Below are 26,209 nucleotides of genomic sequence, written 5' to 3'. Positions count from 1 at the left end.
AGCGACTGGGCTTGTATACCCTTGAGTTTCGAAGACTGAGAGGGGATCTGATTGAGGCGTATAAGATTAAGGATTGGACACTCTGGCAGCAGGAAACATATTTCCGCTGATGGGGGAGTGCCGAACTAGAGGACACAGCTTAAAAATACAGGGTAGACCGTTTAGGACAGAGCTCAGGAGAAACTTCTTCACCCAGAGTGGTGGCTGTGTGGAATGCTCTGTCCCAGAGGGCAGTGGAGGCCCACTCTCTGGATTCATTTAAGAGTTGGATAGAGCTCTCAAGGATTGTGGAATAAAGGGTTATGGAGATAAGGCAGGAACAGGATACTGATTAGGAATGATCAGCCATGATTATATTGAATGGCAGTGCAGGCTCGAAGGACTGAATGGCCTACTCCTGCACCTATTGTCTATTGAAAGTTCTTGCCTAATATCTTCAAAATTAGCCTTCCTCCAATTTAAAACTTCAACTTTTAGATCTGGTTGGTCCTTTTCAATCACTATTTTAAAACTAATAGAATTATGGTCGCTGGCCCGAAAGTGCTCCCTCATTGACACTTCAGTCACTTGCCCTGCCTTATTTCCCAAGAATAGGTCAAGTTTTGCACCTTCTCTAGCAGATACATCCACAGACTGGATCAGAAAATTTTCCTGTACACACTTAAATTCCTCTCGATTTAAACCCTTAACACTATGGCAGTCCCAGTCTGTGTTTTGAAAGTTAAAATCCCCTCCCACAATCACCCTGTTATTCTGACAGATAACTGAGATCTCCTTACAAATTTGTTTCTCAATTTCCTTCCGACTATTAAGATGTCTATTATACAATCCTAATAAAGTGATCATCCTTTTCTTATTTCTCAGTTCAACCCAAATAACTCACCTGGATATATTTCTGGTAATATGCACCCTCAGTACAGCTGCAATGCTATCCCTGATCAAAAACACCACTCCCCCTCCTCTCTTGCCTCTCTTTCTATCCTTCCTGTAGAATTTGTATCCTGGAACATTAAGCTGCCAGTCCTGCCCATCCCTAAGCCATGTTTCTGTAATTGCTATGATATCCCAGTCCCATGTTCCTAACCATGCCCTGAGTTCATCTGCCTTCCCTGTTAGGCCTCTTGCATTGAAATAAATGCAGTTTAATTTATCAGTCCTACCTTGTTCTCTGCTTTTTCCCTGCCTGCCCTGACTGTTTTGACTTGCTCCTTTCTCCAACTATACCAGTCTTAGTTTGATCTCTTTCCTCACTATCTCCCTGGGTCCCACCCTTACTAGTTTAAATCCTCCCAAGCAGCTCCAGCAAATCTCCCTGCCAGTCCCTTTCCAATTCAAGTGCAATCCATCCTTCTTGTACAGGTCACTCCTACCCCAAAAGAGATTCCAATGATCCAAAAATGTGAATCCTTCTCCCATACACCAGCTTCTCAGCCATGCATTCATCTGCTCTATCCTCCTATTCCTGCCCTCACGAGCTCGCAGCACCGGGAGTAAGCCAGATATGACTACTCTCGAGGACGTCCTTTTTAAATCCTTGCCTAATTCTATATTCTCTCTTCAAAATCTCATTCTTTTCCCTTCCTATATTGTTGGTTGCAATGCGTACAATTTTTAGTCCTGCTGGTCCCTCTCCCCCTTAAGAACATTCTGCACCCTCTCAGAGACATCCTTAATGCTGGCACCAGAGAAGCAACACCATTCTGCTTTTTCGCCTCTGGCCGCAGAATGTCAGTCTATGCCTCAGACTAGAGAGTCCCCTAACACAATTAATCTCTTGGAACCCAACGTACCCCTCATTGCATTAGGGCCAGTCTTGATACCAGAAACCTGGCTGTTCATGCTACGTTCCCCTGAGAATCCATCACTCCCTACATTTTCCAAAACAGCATACTTGTTTGAAATGAGGAGAGCCACAGAAGACTCCTGCATTATCTTCCTACCTCTCTTACCTTTTCTGGAGTTAACCCATCTATGTGGCCTGTATCTGCAACTTTTCTCCCTTCCTGTAACTGCCATCCATCACATTCCCTTGCTCTTGTAAATTCCTCATTGCCTCTAACTGTTTCTCCAACAGATCCATTCGATCAGATAGAATTCACAACGACATTTATTGCCGATATAATCCTCAGTAACACAAACTCTCCCTAAACTCCCACACCCGACAAGAAAAGCATATGACTCTAAAGACCATTTTTGCTTCTTCCAACCTACACACCCAGAAAATAGCACTGTCTTACTCCTCTGCAAAACACTGCTCCAGTGTTTTGGCTTATATTTTTAAGTTTAATCAAAAGACATATCTCATTTAAATATAATCAAGAAAGAACCCACTACACTCACCACTACACTCACTACTGCAGACTTACTGTAAGGCCACACTTAAAACTATTCATTTATCTGTTTCTATGCTGTGACTTGCCCCAAACAGGTTCCTCTAAGATCTGTTGTGAATTTCACCGTTTGTTAATTTTCCCAGACACATTCCGATGTCCAGCGACACAGGAATTTAAATAGCAAAGGCAGTAACTGTGTGGGTTCACTGCTGTGTCAGGGAGCAGTGCAGGTTTCTTTTTCTCTCTCCTGCACTGATCTCACCATGTGGTGCCTTTGTCTTTGCCCTTGATGCTGGAATTTGTACTGAAAACAACAAATGGGAAAAAAAGTCATCTAGACTCAAACATTAGCCTGAGCTCTCCCTCCATGGATGTCTGACCCGATGTGATTTCCAGCATTTGTTGTTTTCAGTAGACATTCAAACCCACTTGCCCTTTCCAATAACCTGAACTTACTCTTCAGTGGTAGGTGACGTTTTCTTTAAGAAACTGAAAAGGAGAAAGATCGAAATTGCCTGTTTAAATAACACCAGCTTGCCAGGAGAGACTGACTGTCCTTCATCAAGCAGGATATCTCTGAAAATTCAGTGAAACCCGTTACAGGAAGCTTACCACTTACCCCAGCTCAGGTATCCTCTGACACTGGCCAGTCATACCCGCTATCAAGTTACTGTGTACCATCATCACTCCTTTTGGATGACCTGTAGATCCACTTGTGTACATCACCACAGCCAAGTCCGAGGGAACAGGCCTGGATGGAGTTATGTTTACTGCGTAGGAGACACCATAATCAGCGTTATACAATAGAATTTCCATATCAAGATGAAATAACCTCCACATGATTACATTGCTCAGCTTTAAATGTGTACACAAGTTAAAGAATAGGCTGCTTAATGCCTCAGAATATACAATTCAGTGATTTCAACTAGGAGCAATGATTGACATTACAGGAGCATTTAGATATACATTTAGGATGAGCTGGGATTTCAGTAAGATTGGCAACTAAAGCAGCGGCCTGACTATTCTAGGTTTCCTTGGACTTACATTGAATTTAGTTTAAGACCATGATCCAGAAGCTGCTGCAGGTGACAGGTAGCTGTGTAAAATAATTATGCAGATGCGGGGAGAAAGCCTGGTTTGAATAATCTTGTGCGGACAGGGCTGTCTAGAATGTGAAAGCAATGGGAAAGGAATGGTGCAGGGAGAGGGACAGGGAAATTGCAGAAAAAGGATATTGAAGTCTTTCGAAATACTGTTCAAAGTCTGTAAGTGGCATGTTGAAAGTGCCAAGAGATGGACAGATGGGATTCTAATGTGCCAGCACCAAGTCAGAACACTGACGTTTGGAATATTAGGGCGAATGAGTAGAGCGCACTAGGCCAGGAGCTAGAGGGGTTTACCAAGGTAAGTTATGTGCATGCTCAAGATCTGCTAATGACACATGCACTTCCTTCCTTCCTCAGAAGGTTGCATTATATATAAAAAAAAACCTTTGCACTAAGCCAGAGAGGCTCTATTCTTTAGATTTACAGACTTCTACTGATAAAGAAACAGACTGTTCAGTTCAGCTGGCCCATTTGGGCCCCCTGCTATTCCTTTATCACATCCTACCAATGTATCTTCAAACTCCCCTTTTCCAGAAATGCTTATCTACCTTCCCCCAAATTGCATTATTGCTAATATGCCCCAGCTGTTGCTCCAGATAATATGTCCTAATATCCAAACACCCTCTGGGCAAATTAGTGTCTCTGGAATTTGCTGAATCTTTTCTAGGTGCGAATGTGGAAAATTGCCCAGGAGTATCTAGTACATTAAAAAGCAGGACAAATCGAACCCGGTCAATTTACGCCCCATCAGCCTACTCTTAATCATCAAAGTAAGGGAAGGAATCATCAACAGTGCCATCAAGCGGTGCCTACTCAGCAATAACCTGTTCAGTGACACCCAGTTTGGATTCTGCCATGACCACACAGCTCCTGGGCCTCATTACAGCCTTGGTTCAAACATGGACAAAACAAAATTCCAGAAGGATGGTGACAGTGACAGCCCTTGACATCAAGGCTGCATTCTCCTGAGTGCGCCATCGAGGAGCTCTGGCAAAAGTGCAATCAATGAGAGTCAGGGGACAAACTCATCACTGGATGGAGTGGTTGTTGGAGGTCAGTCACCTCTGCTCTCGGACACCTCTGCAGGAGTTCCTCAAGGTAGTGTCCTAGGACCAACAATCTTCTGCTGCTTCAATGACCTTCCCTCCATCATAAGCTCAAAAGTGGGGATGCTCACTGATCATTGTACAATGTTTAGCACCAGTCATGACTTCTCAGATTCTGAAGCAGTCCATGTTCAAATCTAACAAGATCTGGACAATATCCAGGCTTGGACTGACAAGTGGCAAGTAATAGCCATACCATACAAATGCCAGGCAATGACAAACTCCAAAAGGGGCAATCTAACCACCATCCCTTGACATTCAATACAGTTATCCCCCACAATAAACATCCTTGGGGTTACCATTGATTAGAAACTCAACTGGACTCACCACAAACAGTGGCTAATAGAGTAGGCCGGACATTAGGAATACTGTGGTGAGTAACTCACCTCCCTATTCTTCAAAGCCTTCCACCATGTACAAGGAACAAGTCAAGAGTGTGATGGAATATTGCCCATTTGCCTAGATATATACAGCTCCAATAACACTCAGGAAAGCCTGACAACATCCAAGAAAAAGCAGCATACTTTACTGTCCACAAACATCCAGTCCTTCCACCACCAATGTTCAGTAGCAGCAGTGTGTACTATCTACAAGATGCACTGCAGAAATTCACCAAAGTTCCTCAGACAGCAGTTTCCAAACCCATGACTACTTCCATCTAGAAGGACAAGGGTAACAGATATGTGGAAACACCACCAGCTGCCAACTATCTCCTCCCTTCCCCCAACACCCACAGGGGGTCCGACAGCTCACCATCACCTTCTTGAGGGCATCCAGGGATGGGTGTTAAGTGCTGGCCCAGACAATAATGCCCAAATCCCATGAGTGAATTTTTTTTTTTTTAAATCTGATTTCAGGATTATTTGTATTGCAATGTTACAGAAGCAACATTGGTTAGAAATGGATACTGCTCGGAACTATGCTTTGTTCGAACCATAATGTGACCGTCACTCTATGCTGCAAACATTAGCATAAGGGAATGTTGGTCCCCGCAGCATGGAGGGGTGATGGACAGGGCCAGCTTAGAAACTGAAATGTAGGAATGATTTTGTGCCCTATAAAAGGCAGAAGGGAGGAAGGGAGAGAGAAAATCAAGTACCAAGTCTGATTTTAGTCAGCGCACTGTGAAATTGAAGTTGGGATAACTCTGAATATACATTCTCCCAGTGTCTGCGTGGGTTTCCTCCGGGTGCTCCGGTTTCCTCCCACAATCCAAAAATGTGCAGGTCAGGTGAATTGGCCATGCTAAATTGCCCGTAGTGTTAGGTAAGGGGTAAATGTAAGGGAATGGGTCTGGGTGGGTTACGCTTCAGCGGGTCGGTGTGGACTTGTTGGGCCAAAGGGCCTGTTTCCACACTAAGTAATCTAATCTAATAAACATATGCTAATCTCATTGAAATAGATTCTATGGCAAAAAAAGTCCAACGGACGAGCTATTTGAGTTACTTAAAATAATGAAAAAATATATTTAATACAAAAATTCTTAAACAGTTATTCAACTTGTTGTATGAAAGATATGTTTGTTCATCTGGGTGGCACGGTTGCTGAGTGGTTAGCACTGCTGCCTCACAGTGCCAGGGTCCCAGGTTTAATTACGGTCTCCGACGACTATCTGTGTGGTGTTTACACATTCTCCCTGTGTTTGTGTGGGTTTCATTGGAGTACTCCTGTTTCCTCCCACAGTTCAAAGAAGTGCAGATTAGGTGGACTGGCCAAGCTAAATTGCTCATAGGGCATTCGCAAGGTGATGTCGGGTGGGTCTAGGTGGCATACTCTTCGGAGGTTTGGTGTGGACTCGATGGGCCTCCTCCCACACTGTAGGGATTCTATGTAACTGGGTGAGGGTTAATTATTAATCACAACCCCAATTTTCTCAAATGCCAACACTTTCAAATCAGATCAATGCAGACTTAGAAATTGCTGAAATAGAGAAACTAATGGACTATTTCATTCACAATAATGCCACTAAACTACATTTCTATTAACATCCTAAGATGCTTCACAGAAGCTTTTTTCAAATAAAACTGAACTCTGAATTACAGAGGGATATATTGGAACAGGTGAACGAAAGCTTGATCAAAGGTTTAAGTTTAAAAGTGGTGTTTCAACAGGACAAAAAGAAAGCTGTGGAGAGACTTAGGGAGGGATTTGGGGTTTTACCCTGCTGAAGGCACAACTGCCAATAGCAGGGCAATAAAAATGCTGGAGATAGTCAAGCATCCAGCTGACAGATATTACAGAGGATAATATTACAGAGAGATACCGAGGATCTTAAAAAGAATGAGAATTTTAAAATTGGTAAGTGAGAAACGAGCAGCAATTAATTACTCAAAGAATTGCCACATGCAGTGATGGCAAGAGAAATTGCCTACATACGTACAGTTCTCAGGTTTGGCTCCAAGTTCTTCCACAGAAGCCATACTGTGGACCTGGAGAACTTCTGAATATTCCGAAGCATTGACGGCTTTCTTGTCCACATAAATGACATGCTTCAGCTTCTGAAGTTTCGGCAGCACTCTCTGTCAAAATAAAGTGTAAAAGCATGAAAAGAAGGATTACTGAGATGCAAAACAGGGTAGGATTTCCAGGCTGTATGTTTTACACATTGCTATCAAATCATGCACAACATCGTTGGAGAAACTCAGCAGGTCTGGCAGCATCTGCGAAAAGAAAGAGTCAACGTTTTGGGTCCAGTGACACTTCTTCAGAATCCACGTCACTATGTTCTGTTCTTGTTTCAAATTTCCAGCATCCTCAGATCTTTGTTTTCTTTATTCCCCATACACCGCCCGAATGTTTACAGCACACAAAGTGGTCATTTGATCAGTAATGCTTTGCTAATTCGTGGTTTGAGCAATTCAAAACTAAACCTTTTACTACTCTCTCCATCCTCCACTTGAATTACATGTCCAATTTGCCCATTAAAAAATGCCTTACTCATCCCATTTAGCAAAATACTGTACTTGATTTTCCTCAACATCGCATGAAGGAATTTCTCGAACTCCTCTCACCTCGCTCAGGATTTTAAATTGAGCTTGCCACTAACTACTCCCATATGAAAAAATGGTCCTTTCATTATTCAATAAAATCAAAAGCTTTCATAATCTCTTTAAACAAAACCTTATTTAAAATCTCTTCAGTCTCAGTACTTCCCATATACTTCTAACTATATTTTCCCACCCTTGCATTATTCTAAAGAATCAAAACTGTCCTAAAACTGTGACTTAAACCATGGTAACTATTTGACTCTTGCAGATCTCTATTCATCCATACCTTTCTATGCCCATCATGTATCTAGTTCTCTATTCCCTTGTTTTGACCTGCCACATTCCAAAATACATTATCTCAAGCTTGTGCTTATTATTCATTCATTAATGGAGTGTGGGCATTGCTGACTTGGGCAGCATTTGTTGCCCATCCCTAATTGCCTGTAAATTGACTAGATTGCTAGGCTACTTCAGAGTCAGCCATTTTAGTTACAAGTCAACCATATTGGTTTGGGTCTGGAGTCACATGTTGGTGCGGTAAGGATGGCCATTTTCATTAGATATTAGTCAACCAGCTGGGCTTTATTTCAAGAAAACAACAATCGACAATGGTATCATTGACAATTATTTCAGTAGTCTTAATTCCAGATTTTTTTAATTCAACTTAAATTCCACTACATACCAGAGTCTCAACATTACTAGTCCAGCAACAATATCACTCATCACATCTCAAAACTGCACTGCCTACTTCTTTACTTACCCTTCCAATCTGTGACTTTTAATTTTTCCCAGTCCTTCTAATACTTTGGCAAGCCATATACTTGCTGCAGTCGGTGAAACTAAGATGCCGCTTCAAGCCTAGTCTGAGCAGAAGCCAATTATTTCAACCTTGTGTGTTTTCGTGTTTAGCCATCCATCAATATCCTATTTTATTGCTGCATTTCAGTTAACATCACAAATCCTGAGCCATCTTAATGACTGCCTTCAGGAAATCTATAGGCACACTAAGTGCATTCTGTAATGAGCCAAACTTTCACTTCTCCAATAAAGCATTTTTCAAAAACAAAGTTTTTAAACAAAAATACTGGTTGCCTTTGATTAAAGAGAAATCCTTAACTCCTTAGTGCTGACATGTCCCAAATTATGGATTCGACATATGTGTTACCACACTAACTTTCTACATTGAACCAGTTTATAATACTCCATCTACTTAAATAGGAGGTACTTCACTTATTACTCGAGGAGAAAGTGAGGTCTGCAGATGCTGGAGATCAAAGTTGAAACTTTATTGCTGGAACAGCACAGCAGGTCAGGCAGCATCCAGGGAACAGGAGATTCGACGTTTCGGGCCTGTGCCCGAAACGTCGAATCTCCTGTTCCCTGGATGCTGCCTGACCTGCTGTGCTGTTCCAGCAATAAAGTTTCAACTTCACTTATTACTCGCCAGTCCTGTAGCTCAATGCATGCAGTTCAGGAATACTGAAGAAATTCAAGCCTCTGCAATCCTCTTGGACTTCTTTCCATCGGCTAGAGGGTTCAGAATTTAGTTAGTTCCACCAAAAACCCAACTAAGATTTCAGAACCAAATTTCTTCTCTTATAGATATCTATCAATTGGAGGTCAGTTTAGCTGAACAGATGATTTGCGAGGCAGGTTGATGTCAACAGCGCAGGTTCAATTCCTGCACTGGCTGAGGTTACCAGGAATGATTCTCCTTCCCAACCTCGCCCCTCACCCGAAGCACGGTGACCCTCAGGTTAAACTATCACCAGTCAGTCATCACTCCCTAATGAGGAAGGGCAATCCTATGGTCTGGCAATACTATGGTGACTTTACTATGCACCAAGTAAACTATTGTCACCTTCAAATCCCTCATGCCCAGCATTCTTGGCAAAAAGATTGCAAAATATGCCTTTAATTTAATCTCATTTCCACAATAAGGCTATCTCCTTCATCCGAGTGGTCATAATTGATCTAGTTAATCTTTCATTCCTTGTGTGCTTATGAAAGCCTCCATCCCTTTTAGGTTGTGATCATGTCCATTCAACTTTATTTTTAACCAGTTCAATTATTTGTCCTCGCTGGTAACACAATGTACTTTACATATTCATGAGACTGTGTGGTCGAACTTAATCAAATGTGAAGTGTAGACGAAAAAAGTGAGACCATTGACTTGTTTTTGAAGTGCTTGAAACGTTTACAACCGACGTTGCTGTAAAACTAACCTTTAACCCAGACCAGCTTGGCAGAAATAGCTTGCAAGTAGATTTGCATGCAACTGATCGGACCGTCGCACGACTTTTCACTAATATTAAACTTGTAAGCTCTTCTCAGAATATTCATATGATTATGTCAGTGTCAATATGACTGGAAATTAAAATTTTTTATAACCTTGATAATTTTGTCAGTCAAATTTAGAATTCAAATGTAGAATGCATTATCATCTATAAAAATAATCTGAATATTGAATACAGAAGAGAATCAAAAACAAAACATCTATTTATGTTGAAACACTAAATGCTGTTGTACTAGAACGCACTACTTTTCCAGGCAGGTTTCACAACGTTCCTCACACTAATATTCAGGAGAAATGCAAGATAAAGAAATGATTTTCTTTAATTGTGAAAGGTTAGATGAAGAAAAGCAATGGGGGAAAGCATTGCTCAAGGATTTTCAAACTTGGTCCACAACAAAAGATCAAGACTGAATGGAGTGCATGGTGGATTCCTAATTTTCCAAGTCCTTTGTATTTCCACACATACAAAAGGTCTAACTAAGGATTATGGGCCGTACAGAATCTTCAAAGCTCACCTTCAACTTGGTATCAAGGAGTTCCACACTTGTGATGAGATGCGTTACCTCAGATTCATTTAGTCCATAAGCGACAGCATCTTCTCCAAGGGTGGCATAAATTGTTACAACTGAGAGGAGGGAAGGAAAATAATCAAGTTACACTGGCATTGTAATGGATGCAACCTCCACAGCATGTAGTGGGATCAAAATTCATTTAAAATTGGTATTACTTTGTAAATAGCAAAATAGAAAGTCCCAGGAAAAGCTACAGGATAAAGAACAGGTCTACATCCCAGGACTTAAGAGACGGAGGGTTGTAGTGATCGGAACAAGGTCAACCAAGTAGGAGTCTTCTGATTCGGGCTGTTAACCTGGTCCAATCAGAGTCCTGGCTAACTGATATAAATAGGAATGTCTTCACTGTCTCTCACACCTGCAGACACACAACATGGGTGCTGGGGAAAAAACAAGCACTACCGCAGTTAGGCGGTAGTGTGGGGGAAAAAAAAAGAAAAAATAAGAACAGGAGTGTCATCCTGTTCAGTCTGAGAGCTGACTCTGAGGGAGCTGGATCAGTGAGTGTGAAGGACTTGAAAAAAAAAAAAGGAAAAAGAAAAAAATAGGAATGTCAAGCAGCTTACTCTCTAAGCAGCTACTCTCTAAGCAGCTCTGAGCTAGCTGGGACACTGTCATGTACTATGTATATGGAAATAAAGGGTAACAGTAAGTTAAATATATATTTCTCTTTTTTGATTAATTATTTTAGTCCATTTTAGTGAATAAGAGCATCAGTGGATCAAGCTCTATCTCAGGGCTTCACACATGATCTAGACGGATTCCACTGCATTTATCGGGGCATCATTTTTCGGATTCAGCATTAAGTCAGAGTTACAAAAAGATCTAATTTCTTTAATTGAAGAGCAGCAGGCAAATTATCTTATCTATGGTATCACGGGCAACGGCTTATCTTGCAATCAAAACATATCAACTGATCTCCGAGATCATGTGTGACTTAGATGTATGCAAATTTGTTTTAAGTAAATGTCAAAAATAATTCAGTGCAAAGTGGCTATAGAACACAAAAGGTGCTGTTTAAATTTAAGTTCATTCTGTTCTAATTTGGGAGTGTTGGGGAGGTAGGAATAATGAAAGGTGAAATTGGAATGTTAAACTTTGTTCAGAAGAATTTGAGTAATGAAGAGTCAAAGGAATGATTGCAAGACATGCTCAAACTGAAAGAATGAACTAAGCCCAAATGCATTCTTTAAAATGAACTGCGGCCCGTTTCTGGAGATAAAGGCCAGGATTCATTGTTTATTTCTGGTGATTTGGTTCAAATCAATCTAAACATAAAGCGAAAGAATCTTAAACAGTAATGGTCTTTCATTTAATTGGAAGCATCTGTCAGGCACCAGAGATTTATAATTTTCTAACACTTGGTTCAGCCTTTGCCAAACAATTGCACATATCTCAATCCTATTGCATACCGAGACACACTATGATCCAGAGCACTGTGGTAGCTCAGCCTTAAGTCATACACTTAAGGTTGTAGGATTATTGGAAGCCAAGACCAGAAGACTGATCAACAAAGGAATTTAGGAATTTTAGAAAATCAATCTTCCAAGATGTTGTGACAGTATCTGGTGAGTGTGAATAGAGTTTTCTTTAAAAAAAAGCTCAAATGATGATTGGATGGCATATCAAGTGAAATCATTCTATCTCAATGTAATTATTCAGCTCCCATCTGAAAGGATCTGGTCACGTTCCTAGAAGTAGCAGAGAAGAGCCACTAAAATGGGCTACATAATGAAATATGTATAATAACCAAAGCTAGACCTTGGTCTCATTGATGTTGAGTACAAGGATGGTCAGCTGAGCAGCTCACAAGTCATTCCAGCCAAGAGAGTAATTCTCTCAACAGGCACACAAATCAAACTTTTAAAATCCTTCAGTGGAGAGCTGAATTTTATCTCAATTATTGAATTTATTTGAGCTATATTTTCATATGGTCATTTTTATTCATGGCCATACTCATTCCTAGTGAGAGGGGGTAATGTTACATGAGATCTCACATCCAACATTCCTGCATGCAAATTATGCCAGGTATTTCATGGGCAAAATCATGAACATGGTCATCCTCAAGAGGGCAAATTTCCCCAGGTATGTTGGCACTCATCAAGCAGAGGCAATTTGGCAAGCTGAGGCACGTTTGCAGGATCGGAGATGGTCCAATATTCAATACCAAAGCCTTGCCTCAAAGCTGCTTACAAGCAAGACACAAAGACCCTACATGTTAGTTTTCACAGGCAGACAATAAGTGACAAGAGGGAGAAATGGTGACGCCACTTGTAGGTTGATACATGCCACTGCAACAATCATTGGGTACAGCAACTTGACAGAAGCTTTCAATAACAAACACATTCTACAAATAATGCCTGTTAACTACATCATGCATGACATATGGCAGAAACCTGTTCTCACGAGCTAAAGTGAGCCATATAAAGTAAACTGCACCCCCATTTATTTTGATGTGCTGCATTCCCATTATCTTATATGGGTGACTGGGCTTGCTATAACTCTCATCCGAATGGCCCATTTCTGTATTTTCAGAGGGTGCGACAGGAAAGTGAAAAATTAAGTTTTAATTTAACCCCAGAATTTTAACATGAAACTTTAATTTTTCTGGTTGAACTACTGAACCAAACAACCTGCCCTTTTTCACCTACACCAGCTCTAAATACGGATTTAAGTGCACTCCTAATCACGGAGAGAAAAGTGAAGTCAAACAAAATCAGAGTTGCTGGGGAGTTTCAGTCATGGCCAGTGTGTGTTTTTATTAAAAAAAAATACAAGCTTTATTTAAAACCAGTGTTAACATAGTTATTGCAGAAAAAACAAACCACAAGGTGAATGACTGTGCAGAAGATTGTTTAACCTGCTGATCTTCAAACTAGGGACTGACAAGCACAAGAGCAGAAGGAGGAAGTAAACATTCAGCAGGCGTCATTAATTGAGGGACGGGCGGGACTAAAATGTAAGGCTGAGTTGTTAAAGTGGTGACGTGAGCTGGAAAATATTTAAACCCTAAAATGCCGTTCACTTCCAGGATGTTGTTCTGTTTTGTTGATTTCTGCCCTTCTCAAAAGGTTCGAACTCCGCTTTAGAGTACAATTTCTTTGGTGAGGTTTTGATGAGTCTTGCTGTCTAATCTAACACATCAAGGATCAGCAGGAAGTAACACAAGGTTATTTTTGTGCACAGGGGAACGCAATAAAGCTGGGTTCCTCCCAATCCATCTTCCTAAACACACTGGTTTTGAAGCATGTGGGGCAGGAAAGATGTGGAAATGAGAGGAATCAGAAACAAATCAGAAGGTGGGGGGTGAATGGTGTGAGCTCAGAAGCTATGAAACCAATTACACTATCCCTCCCTCCTTTTCAAACTTACGACACCATGGAAATGTTGCAAGTTGTACTTTTTAAAAAAAATAAATGGGAAGAACAATTGCTACATGTTCCAAAAACATCTGATCCACTTGGCAAATAGGTAAGCACTTCCCACGCTCGACAATGACTCACCCGTACTCATTACGCAGCTTCCTAAGATGCACAGAAACCATGTGTTTATTTCAGAAATGACCATCATTTTGTTCAGAAAGATGAGTGTTACTGTTGGGATCTCTTTAGGGAAATCTCAGAACTATTCTTTGGCTTCTAACAAGTTAAATGTTGCCAACATCATCCACTGGAAAAAAATGTGTTTATGGAAAAAGGTTGTGCTTTTTTTTTAAAATAAAACTTTATGGCCTTACACATTAGTGTTTGTGGAGAATAAACAGGATTAACTGAACAAAAATATGTTAATAACTAGAATATGTTAAAGTCCACATGTTAGATAGTTAACACAGAATTGTAGCACTTTCTAAGCTCATATGTTGGGCTAATGAGGTTCACTCCACAGTTACAATTGGTTAACCTCTTCATATCTGTTATGTTTCTCTCAGTCATAGCTTACAATAATTCCTACTGCAAGTTTCACTCGAAGTTATTCTTTGCGACTGTAAAGATAGAGGTCAGAAACAACTAACACAAGTTCTTTCTCCATTACGTTACATGAGAATTCTGATTATCCAAACTCATGATTGCTTCCAACTCATCGTCCATCATTAACTCTTTCAGTTGCATTTTCTTTGAGAATATTTAAGATTGCCTTCCGTTTGGAGGTGAAGACACATCCAAATACTTTCTCCCTTGCTTGGCCCTATAGTCAGTTCCAAGATCAATCCCTGAACCCAGGTCAGAACTACAAATGCAGTTCAGAGAAACAGGTCTTCAGTTATTCCTCCACGTAACAAAACTTACTGCTTTTATCCTGTATTTTTCCACAGCAGCACAACTGGGAGGCAGACGTGTATGGATTTTTTTTTCCAGATCATCTATTCAAAGGACACAAGCATCACTGGCAATGTCAACATCTGTTGACAATCTCTTTCTTGTTCTCAAAATGACTGCTTTGTCCTCAGTCTGCTGCAGTATTTCAATAAAATTCCATGTTTGCACCTCATCTTTTCATTAGGGACCTGATAGCCTTCTGGACTCAACAGTAAATTGAACAATATCAGACTGTAACCTCTATTCCTTTTCTGCTTCATTTCGTTTGGCAGCTTTCGCTCATTTTTCATATTTTTGCTTTCAGACAGCAGCTGTTCATCAATCTAACATCCATATGTTCCCAAGTTTCTTTGCTAGTTCCACTGCCACTTCCTTTGGCCCTGCACTAATTCTTTTGGCACTTAATCCCTCCAAACTTCCACCTCATGACAGATCTGCTCTTTTGTTCTTTTTCCCACTTTCCAGTGACTTCAACCCGTTACATGCCTTTTTCCGGTTCTGATTAAAAGGTCACAGTCTCAAACATTAACTCTGTTTATCCTGTCCACGGATACAGCCGATCAGTGCAATATCTCCATTATCGTGTGTTTTTTATTCTTACATGCTGCGTGTCCCCTCTTTCAAGTACGGTTTTGTGTACCACTTGTAATCCATTAAACCCAACATCTGCCCTTTGCTTCATTTTCCGAAAATTTGGTATCAAACTAGATTTGACAGGAGTAAAAATCCTCTTCACAATGCCCAGCTCATCCAGGTGAGTAGTGTCATTGTCTTGATTCAACAGTTCTCTCATGATGTAGTAGAACTGCTAAAATACTTACGTGGAAAATTGTACTTGAAGCAGGCCTGGGCTGCAATCATCCACTCAGCTCTGGTTTCACAGAAGATGCCAATCATATCCTTTGCCTTCAGTCCCAAGGCAGATAGGCCACTGCCAAAGCGGTTTACACACTGATTTACCTCTTCATAGCTTAGCCATTTATATTCTCCCAGGATTAGCTGCAGGTTAAGTCAAAGCATATTCATCTGTCAATCAAACAAGGATATGCCAACAAACATACATCCTCCTGGCCTTAACATAGGGATACATTGAAAATATAATCTCACATAAAACTTGGCAAATTTGGCATACATCCCTTTTTCAAACACACAGACAAGCCATTATATCTAAGTTTAAGCTGCTGATACATTCATGCAGTGAAAAGTAATTATTGATGAACAGCACTCTGTACACACCCTATCAAAGCAAGGAAGTTCCAAATACTGAAACCTCTCCCTGACCACAGTCACAGTGAATAAGTATCTGTTAGGTCAGCAGTATTACATTCTCTTCCCTTTCTATTTTTTTTAGTTATATTGTCTATTCCCCAGAATTGAACGGGGTGGACCAGGCAAAGGGTCTTCAGCTTCCTTCATGGAAGGATGGTGGGGTTTTGTAGAAAAGAGAGGAGAAAGAAAAGGGTGAAAGAAGGTAAGAGATATTTCACATCAGTTCATGGATCTTGGCTTTTGTTCTCCATCTTAGTGTTGAAAGGAATTCTTTATTGCCCTCCTCTTTCACTTTGAAGAATGATCATTTTGTAGAATGGGAGGGGAAATTGTTAAAGATTTAGAAGTATAAGGCGTTTTTGATGCCAAACAGAAACCCTATGTTTAAGGCAACCATTCCTGGCCCATGAAGTCATCATAAGACGCCTCAGATGGAAGTCTATGGCAAGAACATGTACAATCTACTGCTTTTAAGAACATGGGAAAATTTATAGCAACTTATAAGACCTTTAACCCCTGAGGAAACTGGGGCGGAGTCAATGGGAAGGATCAGCTTTAAGTATTTAGATCAAAGCAGTCTTTTGTGACTTTACCGGTTACACATGCTCCAATAATGAGATTCACTCAAACAACATGTGGAGGTTGGACAGGAAGAATTGAACTGACCAAGTTGTGTAGAGACACACCTCAAGTTTGTCAAAATCCCACTTCAGGCTAGGTACACGCACACAGAACATAGTTACAGCAGAAACCACCCTCCTCTCTCACGCCATGGATACATCTTACCGGCAAGTATTCAGCACCACAACACATTGCTCACCTTTTTAAATATTTTTCCATTGGCCTGCACCTCATTCTCCTCACTCAACAGCTCTCTTGTGCCCAAACAGTTCTGCTTCTGAAACTTCTTCACAGCTGCTTCAAAGAGTTTATCGAGTGTGTCCAGCCCAGGGAAGTCCATTTTGGCAAGGGAGTCAAAGTGGTCCACAGATCGGAATGGGCTGCCTGGTTTCTCGGATGTGGGCTTGGCCTTGATTCGTTTTGCCATTGCCTTTTTCGTCTTTGCATCAGAGAGGAAATACCATGGGATAAAGGTGAGGGTTGTGTAAAGCCACATCAACAGGTAGATAGGAAGCAAGAAAATGCAATGCACTTCTTGCTTAAGCTTCATTATTTGGATTTTTGTCCCTCCCCTTCAGATACTGGAACTGGATATTTTCTAGGATCTGTTTGGCGGTCTCCCACTCTCAACTGACTATGCTTTTGGGTGTTGGTGAGTGTGACTTGGTTCTCAGAAGGTGGCAAATGAGCTGCAGTTTGGCTAAAACAGTGTTGGAGAGTGACGAGTTTGACAGAGAGAAAAAGGGAGGGAGAGGAGAAAGGTACAATAAAAGCCTACACCGACGTTTTTAAAAGCCAACAGCAGATACCGGTCAGGTCACACCAATTTGAGCATGGGAGAGAGAAGAGAAAAATTGGACACATTAGTACATAGTTAGCATACTCACTACCCATAAAAGCAACACATTTATCAGTGAAAGCTTTATAGCAACGTAACACAAAGAATCTACCAGTTAAGAAACTAGCGATGATGGTTATGTGGAAAATGTACCATCAGGACTCTGGGCAAGCAGAATATAGCTGAAAGACGACAGATACTTAGCATTCACCAGCTTGCAGCATATTGGTAAAATTCACTCAAAATACCAAATCAAATTGCCAATGTTGGTTTTGTTGGTCAGTGGCTTTTCTTTATGCACATGGTTAGGCACAAAAATCAGGTAAACCCCACATATACTACAAGTAAGGGAAAATAAAGGATAGGGATAGAGGCAATAGATCATCCAGAGCAACTTTTTTAAAAAAAATTACTTCAGAGTTCATTCACATTAAAAATGGAGTTTAGTGTTCTCAGGGAAATGCACATGGAAGTTGTTTAGGAAGCACCTGCTGATAGTGAGACAAACCTGTCCAGCACTGAGGCAAAGAAGGGATGGTTGGTTGAAAGAACCTTGGGAGACAAAGGATGTGGAACATCTTGTCAAGAGGAAGAAGGAAGCTTACTTAAAGTTGAGGCGGCAAGGATCAGACAGGGCTTTAGAGGGTTACAAGGTAGCCAGAAGGAACTGAAGAATGGACTTGGGAGAGCTAAAAGGGGGCATGAAAAAGCTTTAGTGGGTATGATTAAGGAAAACCCTAAGGCAGACTACATTTATGTGAGGAACAAGAGGATGGCCAGTGTGAGGGTAGGTTCTGGATCAGTGGTGCTGGAAGAGCACAGCAATTCAGGCAGCATCCGAGGAGCTTCGAAATCGACGTTTCGGGCAAAAGCCCTTCATCAGGAATAAAGGCAGAGAGCCTGAAGCGTGGAGAGATAAGCTAGAGGAGGGTGGGGGTGGGGAGAGAGTGGCATAGAGTACAATAGGTCAGTGGGGAAGGAGATGAAGGTGATAGGTCAGGGAGGAGAGGGTGGAGTGGATAGGTGGAAAAGGAGCTGGGCAGGTCGGACAAGTCCGGACAGGTCAGGGGATCGAGTTTCTGGAGGTTAGAAACTAGGATGAGGTGGGGGAAGGGGAAATGAGGAAGCTGTTTAAGTCCACATTGATGCCCTGGGGATGAAGTGTTCCGAGGTGGAAGATGAGGCGTTCTTCTTCCATGCGTCTGGTGGTGAGGGAGTGGCGGTGGAGGAGGCCCAGCACCTCCATATCCTCGGCAGAGTGGGAGGGGGAGTTGAAATGTTGAGCCACAGGGCGGTTTGGTTGATTGGTGCGGGTGTCTCGGAGATGTTCCCTAAAGCGCTCTGTTAGGAGGCGCACAGTCTCCCCAATATAGAGGAGACCGCATCGGGAGCACCTTGGATGGGAGGTGAGGGAGGAGGTGTGGGCACAGGTTTTACAGTTCCTGCGGTGGCAGGGGAAAGTGCCAGGATGGGAGGGTGAGTCGTAGGGGGGGCATGGACCTGACCAGGTAGTGCGGTCTCCTCTACATTGGGGACATCCAAGGCCCTAAAGGAGCCTTCCACATCCAAAGTTTTACCTGCACATCCACTAATATCATTTATTGTATCCGTTGCTCCCGATGCGGTCTCCTCTACATTAGGGAGACTGGGCACCTCCTAGCAGAGCGCTTTAGGGAACATCTCCGAGACACCCGCACCAATCAACCAAACCGCCCCGTGGCTCAACATTTCAACTCCCCCTCCCACTCTGCCGAGGATATGGAGGTGCTGGGCCTCCTCCACCGCCGCTCCCTCTCCACCAGACACATGGAAGAAGAACGCCTCATCTTCCGCCTCGGAACACTTCGTCCCCAGGGCATCGATGTGGACTTCAATAGCTTCCTCATTTCCCCTTCCCCCACCTCATCCTAGTTTATAACCTCCAGCAAAACTGTCCCCTTGACTTGTCCACCTGCCCAGCTCCTTTTCCACCTATCCACTCCACCCTCTCCTCCCTGACCTATCACCTTCATCTCCGCCCCCACTGACCTATTGTACTCTATGCTACTCTATCCCCACCCCCACCCTCCTCTAGCTTATCTCTCCACGCTTCAGGCTCTCTGCCTTTATTCCTGATGAAGGGCTTTTGCCCGAAACGTCGATTTCGAAGCTCCTCGGATGCTGCCTGAACTGCTGTGCTCTTCCAGCACCACTGATCCAGAATCTGGTTTCCAGCATCTGCAGTCATTGTTTTTACCAGTGTGAGGGTAGGGCCAATCAGGGCTAGTGGAGGGAACTTGCACCTGGAGTCGGAGGAAGTCGTCGGAGAGGTCCTTAATGAATAACTTTGCTTCAGTATTCACTACTGAGGAGGATCCTGACGTTTCTGAGGACAGCATGAAACAGATTGATTTGCTAAAACAGGTTGATGTTAGGAAGGAAGATGTGCTGAAAAGTTGGAAAAACACAAGGGTAGATAAATCCTCTAGGCCAGATGGGGGATATACCCAAGGTTACTACAGGAAGCGAGGGAAGAGATTGTTGCGCCTTTGGTGATGATCCTAGTGTCCTTACTGTCCACTGGAGTAGTGCCAGATGATTGGAGGGTGACAAATGTTATTGCCTTGTTAAAGAAAGGGAATAGGGATAATCCTGGGAATTAGCCCATTCAGACTTATGTCAGTGATGGGCAACGTATTTGAGAGGATTCTGAGAGACAGGGTTTGTTACTTGGAAAGCCATAGTTTGATTAGAGATAGTCAGCATGGCTTGAGAGAGGCAAGTCATGCCTCACAAGTCTTACTGAATTCTTTGAGGACGTGACAAAACACATTGATGAAGGTAGAGTATTGGATGTGGTGTACATGGCTTTTAGCAATGTGTTTGATCAGGTTTCCCATGTAAGGCTCATTCAGAAAATAAGAATGCATGGAATACAGGGAAATCCGGCTGTCTGGATACAGAATTGGTTGGCCCATAGAAGACAGAGGGTGGTAACAGGTGGAAAGTATTCAGCCTGGAGCTTGGTGACCAGTGGTGTTCTGCAGGGATCTGTTCTGGGATCTCTGCTCTTTGTGATTTTTATAAACGACTTGGATGAGGAAGTGGAAGGGTGGGTTAGTAAGTTTGCCGATGACACAAAGGTTGGTAGAGTTGTGGATAGTGTGGAGGGCTTTGTAGGTTGTAACGGGACATTGACAGAATGCAGGGCTGGGCTGATAAGTAGCAGGTGGAGTTCAAACTGGAAAAGTGTGAAGCAATTCACTTTGGAATGTCAAATTTGAATACAGAATACAGGATAAAGGCAAGATTCTTGGCAGTGTGGAGGTACAGAGGGATCTTGGGGGTCTATGAACACAGATCCCTCAAAGTTGCCACCCAAGTTGATTGGATTGTTAAGAAGGTGTAGAGTGTGTTGGCTTTCATTAGAAGGGGGAGTGAGTTTAAGAGCCACGAGATTATGCTGCAGCTCTACAGAGCCTTAGTTGGGCCACACTTGGAATATTGTGTTCATTTCTGGGCACCTCATTTTGGAAAGATGTGGAAGTATTAGAGAGGGTGCTGAAGAGATTTAGCAGGATGCTGCCTGGACTGGAGGGCATATCTTATGAAGAAAGGTTGAGGGAGCAAGAGCTTTTCTCATAGGGCCAAAGAAGGATAAAAGGTGACTTGATAGAGGTGTACAAGATGTTGAGAGGCATAGGTAGAATGGATAGGCCGGGACTTTTTCCCCATGGTGGAAATCTCTATCACGAGGGGTATAATTTTAAGGTGATTGGAGGAAGGTTTAGGGGAGATAGCAGAGGTAGGTTCTTTACACGGAGTGGGTGGGTGGGCGGAATGCACTGCAAGCGGTGGTAGTAGAGGCAGATACATTAGGGACATTTAAGCGACTCTTGGATAGGCACATGGCAGATAGTACAATGAAGGATATGCAGGTTAGTCTGATCTTCGAGTAGGATAAATGGTGGCACAACATCGAGAGCAGCCTGTACTGTGCTGCAGTGTTCTATGTTCACACTTTTACTGGATGCTCAATGCTAGCAGCAGAAGCAAGGGCTCAGTTTGTCACAAAACAACTGCAATTCTGGTATCTTGGAGTTTCAGCAAAGAAAACGCAGACCACGGGGATAGAAATCAGGCAACAGAATAAATATTTAGCTGTTACTATGCTGTCACTTCCCCTCATGTGTTACTCAACCTCACATGGATATAAGATAGAAAGGCAATGCATGTCATAGTTTGGAATTCGTTACACAGAAACAAAATAAGTACTCCATTAACCTGGAAAGAAAGCAATAATCCAGAACAAGACCAGGATCGCCATTACCTCCCATTTACACAAGAACTCAAAACAAAAACATCACCACAGAAAGTGCATAAGAAAACAGACTTTGTACTGGTGTATCTCGGTGCTGTACTGCCACTGAAAAGTTTAAATGCCTCAAAGGCCAGTGAAACAGTGAGTTTGCATAAATCTGAGATGAATCACTTCCCTCATTGACATTTAAAATAGCTTACTTCCACTATTTACTGGAACAGCTCCTTCAGTTGAATCAATTGTTTCTTCAGCATTGCATTACAAAATATTTATTGAAGGAGATCAAATATATTGACCTCACCAAGTGATGACAATCCAGCTGAGAATGAGATATATAGGTACACAGTACAGTACACACCATTTCTAGTTACTGCTTTCACAACAGCTAATGACTACTTACAGCAGGTCCAGCTTCAGGGAGACTTCAAGTGCTTTTGGAATTCCTTTCCTTCTGGATGGATTTCAACCTGAAGCAAAACAAAATAATTGTGATAATAGACCAAGTCTATTTTGTATTTATGATTTGCTCAGATGCCAATGCTAGCTAATGTGGTAAACTTGGCTGAGTTATAGTAGTTTGGATAAAGCCCCACTGCTGAGGTTTCAGCAAATCTCCGCCTGCACACAACCCAACATGCCCTTTTGATCTTGCTTCACACACCCCCCGTACACTGTAATCTGTTGGCCTCACTCTGTTCAGGCACCCTATGATCTGCCTGTCCTGCTCGCAAATAAACTTTAGGTATATATGACAATAAATCAAATCAAAATTAAACCAAATCAGTGACATACTGTCTAAAGTTGCCATCTAACTAAGGCCTCACTTGCCCTTTCTTTTAAAACCAGTGTCAGGATTTGAAGAGCAGAGGAACTCTCCCAGTGTCTGGACCAATACTGTCCTCTATATTGGGGATAACAAAATGTTCACGCTTCTGTGACTTTGCAGTGTGTAAATTGCTCAGCATTTAAACCATACGTCACAGTAGCACCTCATTGCTAACTATGAGGACTTGAAAGATGTTATACAAGTACAGGTTGTGTTGCCTATTTGAATTGTTACCCAGGATGTAGAGGTGCCAATCAATGTGTCTCTCAGGCCTAACCACATTTGTCCCAGCAGGGGGAGGGGGGTTTGGTGGAGTTGAAAAGTGGAATGTTTGAAATTTCTCAAAGATTATTTACCAACAGTTCTGGTACAAAATACTGGATATGTTGCCTGGGTAATAAGAGCTGGAGGGACCTTGCTGCCCTATCACTATGTTAATGTTCTTACCCCCATGGCTCAGCCATATGTTTAAGCCTATTTCCCAGGCCCACTTTTAAGTGAGCTAACTGCTATCTTCACATCTGACGCTACCATGTGTTTGATCAATGCTGCCATGATAGCATCAGATGTGAAATAAATTACATTGGCCCATGGAATCAACAAAACAGAGAATCAACATTTTCATGCCCCTGTGCTGTCACTCAACTTATTTAACAAACCGGTATTTTCATGTGAACAGTACAGCATAGGAACAGGCCCTTTTGCCCAACATGTCTATGCTGACCAGGACGTCATTCTAAACTAATCCCACCTGCCTTCACATGCCCAGATCACTATTCCCTGCCTATTCAGGTGTCTGTCTAAGTTCCTCTTCAATGATGCTTCTACCACCCTCGAAGAAAATCTTCCCTCACACATCTCATTTAAACTTTCCCTCGCTCACCTTAAACATATGCACCCTAGTATTTGACATTTTCACCCTGGGAAAAAGACTAACTATCCACCCTATCCATGCCTCTCATTATTTCATACACTATGAGGTCACTGCTCAGTCTCCAACACTTTAGGGAAAACAGCCCAAGTGTGTCCAACTTTCCTTATTGCTAATCCACTCTAATCCAGGCAACACTCTCAAACTGCTTATGCAGCCTCCCCAAAGCCTCCACATTCTCGCTATGATGTAGCAACCAGAATTGTACACAATACTCTAAATATGGCCTGGAGTCTTATGCTGTTGTAACATGACTTGCCAACTTAAGCTCAAAATCCTGAATAATGAAGGCCCACTTGTGTCTGCCTTCTTTACCACCATATCTAAGTGTGAATCCACTTGCAGGGAGTTTATGGGACTTGCATCCAAGATTGCTGTGTATCAATGCTCTTAAGGCTACTACCATTTACTGTATACTTTCCTCTTGCGTTTAACCTCCCAAAATGCCATTTCTCCACCCAAATTTCCAACTGTCCATACTCTTTGACAACGTTCCTCACTATCCACAACTTCAATTTTTTGTGTGGTCTGCAAATTATTAATCAGACCAGCTACATTTTCATCCAAGTCATTTATACAAATTGTAGACACGGGTCCCAGCACTGATCTTTGTTAAACACCACCGATCACAGACATCCAGTCACAGAAGTAAGCCATTAAGCCCCATGAACCTGGATAACACCATGGCTGATCAGTTTGTATTTTGAATTCCACACATTTTTAAAAAAAACAAGACAATGACTTTTAGAACATCTAATGTTTTTGCAAGCAGTCTGACAATTAATTCTCTTCTAATGGCACATCTTTCTTTATTTTAAACCTTACTCAAAACATTTGTTTTTTCCTTATTAATAATAATGACAGGTTACGTACAGGTTACATGGTCTCCGATGTCCTCACATTATATGAGCAATTAAAGGCTTGGGAAACACATGTACTGAAGGTAGAATTTAATGTCAAGGGCTAGTATAGAGATGTGCTGAATTCCCTTCTTCCGCACTGCAAAATTCTTAACAGTCTCCAACCAAATGGCCATCAATGCTTCATCTTAGAGTAAGCTGTTTAAATGCACTTTCCCATCTATTTTTGAATATTTCACACTATTGCACTTTGCTCTCAAAATGAGAAGTGGTCAGTCAATGTTGAATTCCACCACTCAGTTTAGTACCTGGACAGTGTGCAGTAAGAAGCAGTCAGCACCATTACACTCCACAAGCAGGATGCAAATAGTGTTCTTACCATTAACTGCTCACAAACTGATTTTCTTCTTAGAGAAGTACTATGGAGTTAGAAGAATAATTAAACTTAACATCAGTGTTGAAAATCTTGCATGGTCAGTTTCAGTAGCCAGTGCACTGTCAAAAGATGCACAGTAAAGTTTTCACTGCCATTTCAAACTATGCATAGTAGACCTGAACTACCCACACAGCTAAGCTAAAGAAACAGTCCTTGATCTCGGCTGGATTTCAATAACATTCCAGTTGATAATACTGCATAAGATTTTGGTTTAAGAAATTAAGTTAGTGAGAAAAGGGAAACTTTGTTTTAAAATCAGAATTATATTTTTAAAATTTCCTTCCATAGTGAAATATTGCATTGCATCAAGAAAGCTCTCACTGCTACACAGTTTGTCATGAGAAAAGATAACAAGTTACAACCTGCCCTTGCAGAAAACAAGATATGGACAGATTGTCTCAATACAACATGCTTATATCTTTTTTTAATTTCCTGCTACATGCAAATTTTCAAAAAAATTAGTCATTACTCATGAACAGAACATACCCAAGTCACAATAATCGAGGGATTTCTAACTGCAGTGTCACAAACAAAGTCAAAGTCTGATCTCCTGGATGAATAGCAATGAGTCATTCAATGAAGATGCAAACTGATTTTATAGCCTCAAGGAGAAAATACTCAGTAGGTGAGGAATGCGTATGTTTTATGTAATATAATACCAAACAGCGATGGAAGGACAAGCTCAGGCTTATGAGTAGCAGCAGATCTTTGTTTTGGTGCTCCTTCAAAATCCAATGCTGTATTTGCAATTAACTATCACTCTAAGTCATTGTAAAAAAACTACTGGAGCTCCAACTGATGATATGTCAATGAAAGAGCCTGGCATTCACTCATGAGGCATGACACCAAGCATCAAGCAGCAAGTCTGCTGTCACACCAGGAACCCATCTCTCCCCCAGACATCACCTCAACATCAATCTGTTCACAGCCAAAGACAGCATTTGTGAACAAGTGGCCAATAAACTGAAATCTGTACCTCCAAACACACTGATATAACGTTACAGGGTTTCTTAACTGCAGTGAGTTACAGAGATCACAAAAGGACACCCGACATACTCTTGTGATCACCCCTAAAAGTGACAGGGGCCACGCTGTCAGACCACTGCGACCTAGTTAAAACATTAGATTTATGTTTTTGTGACCAGCACACTCGCATGAAGGCATCAAAAGTTAGTGAGGACACCAGTATTTCAAAAAACATACAGAATCAGTGCACAGATGATGGCTCCATATATTTTACATATACTAAGAGGTTAATGATTTATAGAGATTTGCTGCCCTCACAGTAATTTAATCACGTTGATAAGGTTACATCCGGTTTGGTTTTCTTAGAAGTTGATATTAAAAAAAAATCAATAAAATCTATTTTCTTTTCCTGTGACACAACAGACAGCCTCAACAGTCTTGATGTA

The 26,209-nt window shown here is 41.8% G+C and overlaps 1 protein-coding gene across 7 annotated transcripts in view; it reads right to left on the bottom strand.

Moving 5' to 3' along the window:
- Nucleotides 1–26,209, bottom strand: part of acsl4a (acyl-CoA synthetase long chain family member 4a) — an 86,552-nt gene that overhangs the window by 22,016 nt on the left and 38,327 nt on the right. For 4 of the 7 annotated variants that reach the window (XM_043704968.1, XM_043704969.1, XM_043704967.1 and 1 more), the window contains 6 exons: nt 22,145–22,211; nt 16,806–17,380; nt 15,538–15,715; nt 10,344–10,453; nt 6,926–7,064; nt 2,953–3,103 (listed from right to left, as the gene is read on the bottom strand). In XM_043704968.1, the coding sequence (XP_043560903.1) occupies nt 2,953–3,103; nt 6,926–7,064; nt 10,344–10,453; nt 15,538–15,715; nt 16,806–17,156 (929 nt within the window). In that variant the 5' untranslated portion in view covers nt 17,157–17,380; nt 22,145–22,211. The remainder of the gene's footprint in view (nt 1–2,952; nt 3,104–6,925; nt 7,065–10,343; nt 10,454–15,537; nt 15,716–16,805; nt 17,381–22,144; nt 22,212–26,209) is intronic. The other 3 variants (XM_043704972.1, XM_043704971.1, XM_043704974.1) reach the window with 1 other exon arrangement.

Source organism: Chiloscyllium plagiosum, chromosome 15 (genome assembly GCF_004010195.1).
Source record: "Chiloscyllium plagiosum isolate BGI_BamShark_2017 chromosome 15, ASM401019v2, whole genome shotgun sequence".
Lineage (NCBI taxonomy): Eukaryota > Metazoa > Chordata > Chondrichthyes > Orectolobiformes > Hemiscylliidae > Chiloscyllium > Chiloscyllium plagiosum.
This window is presented reverse-complemented; position numbering and strand designations above follow the sequence as displayed.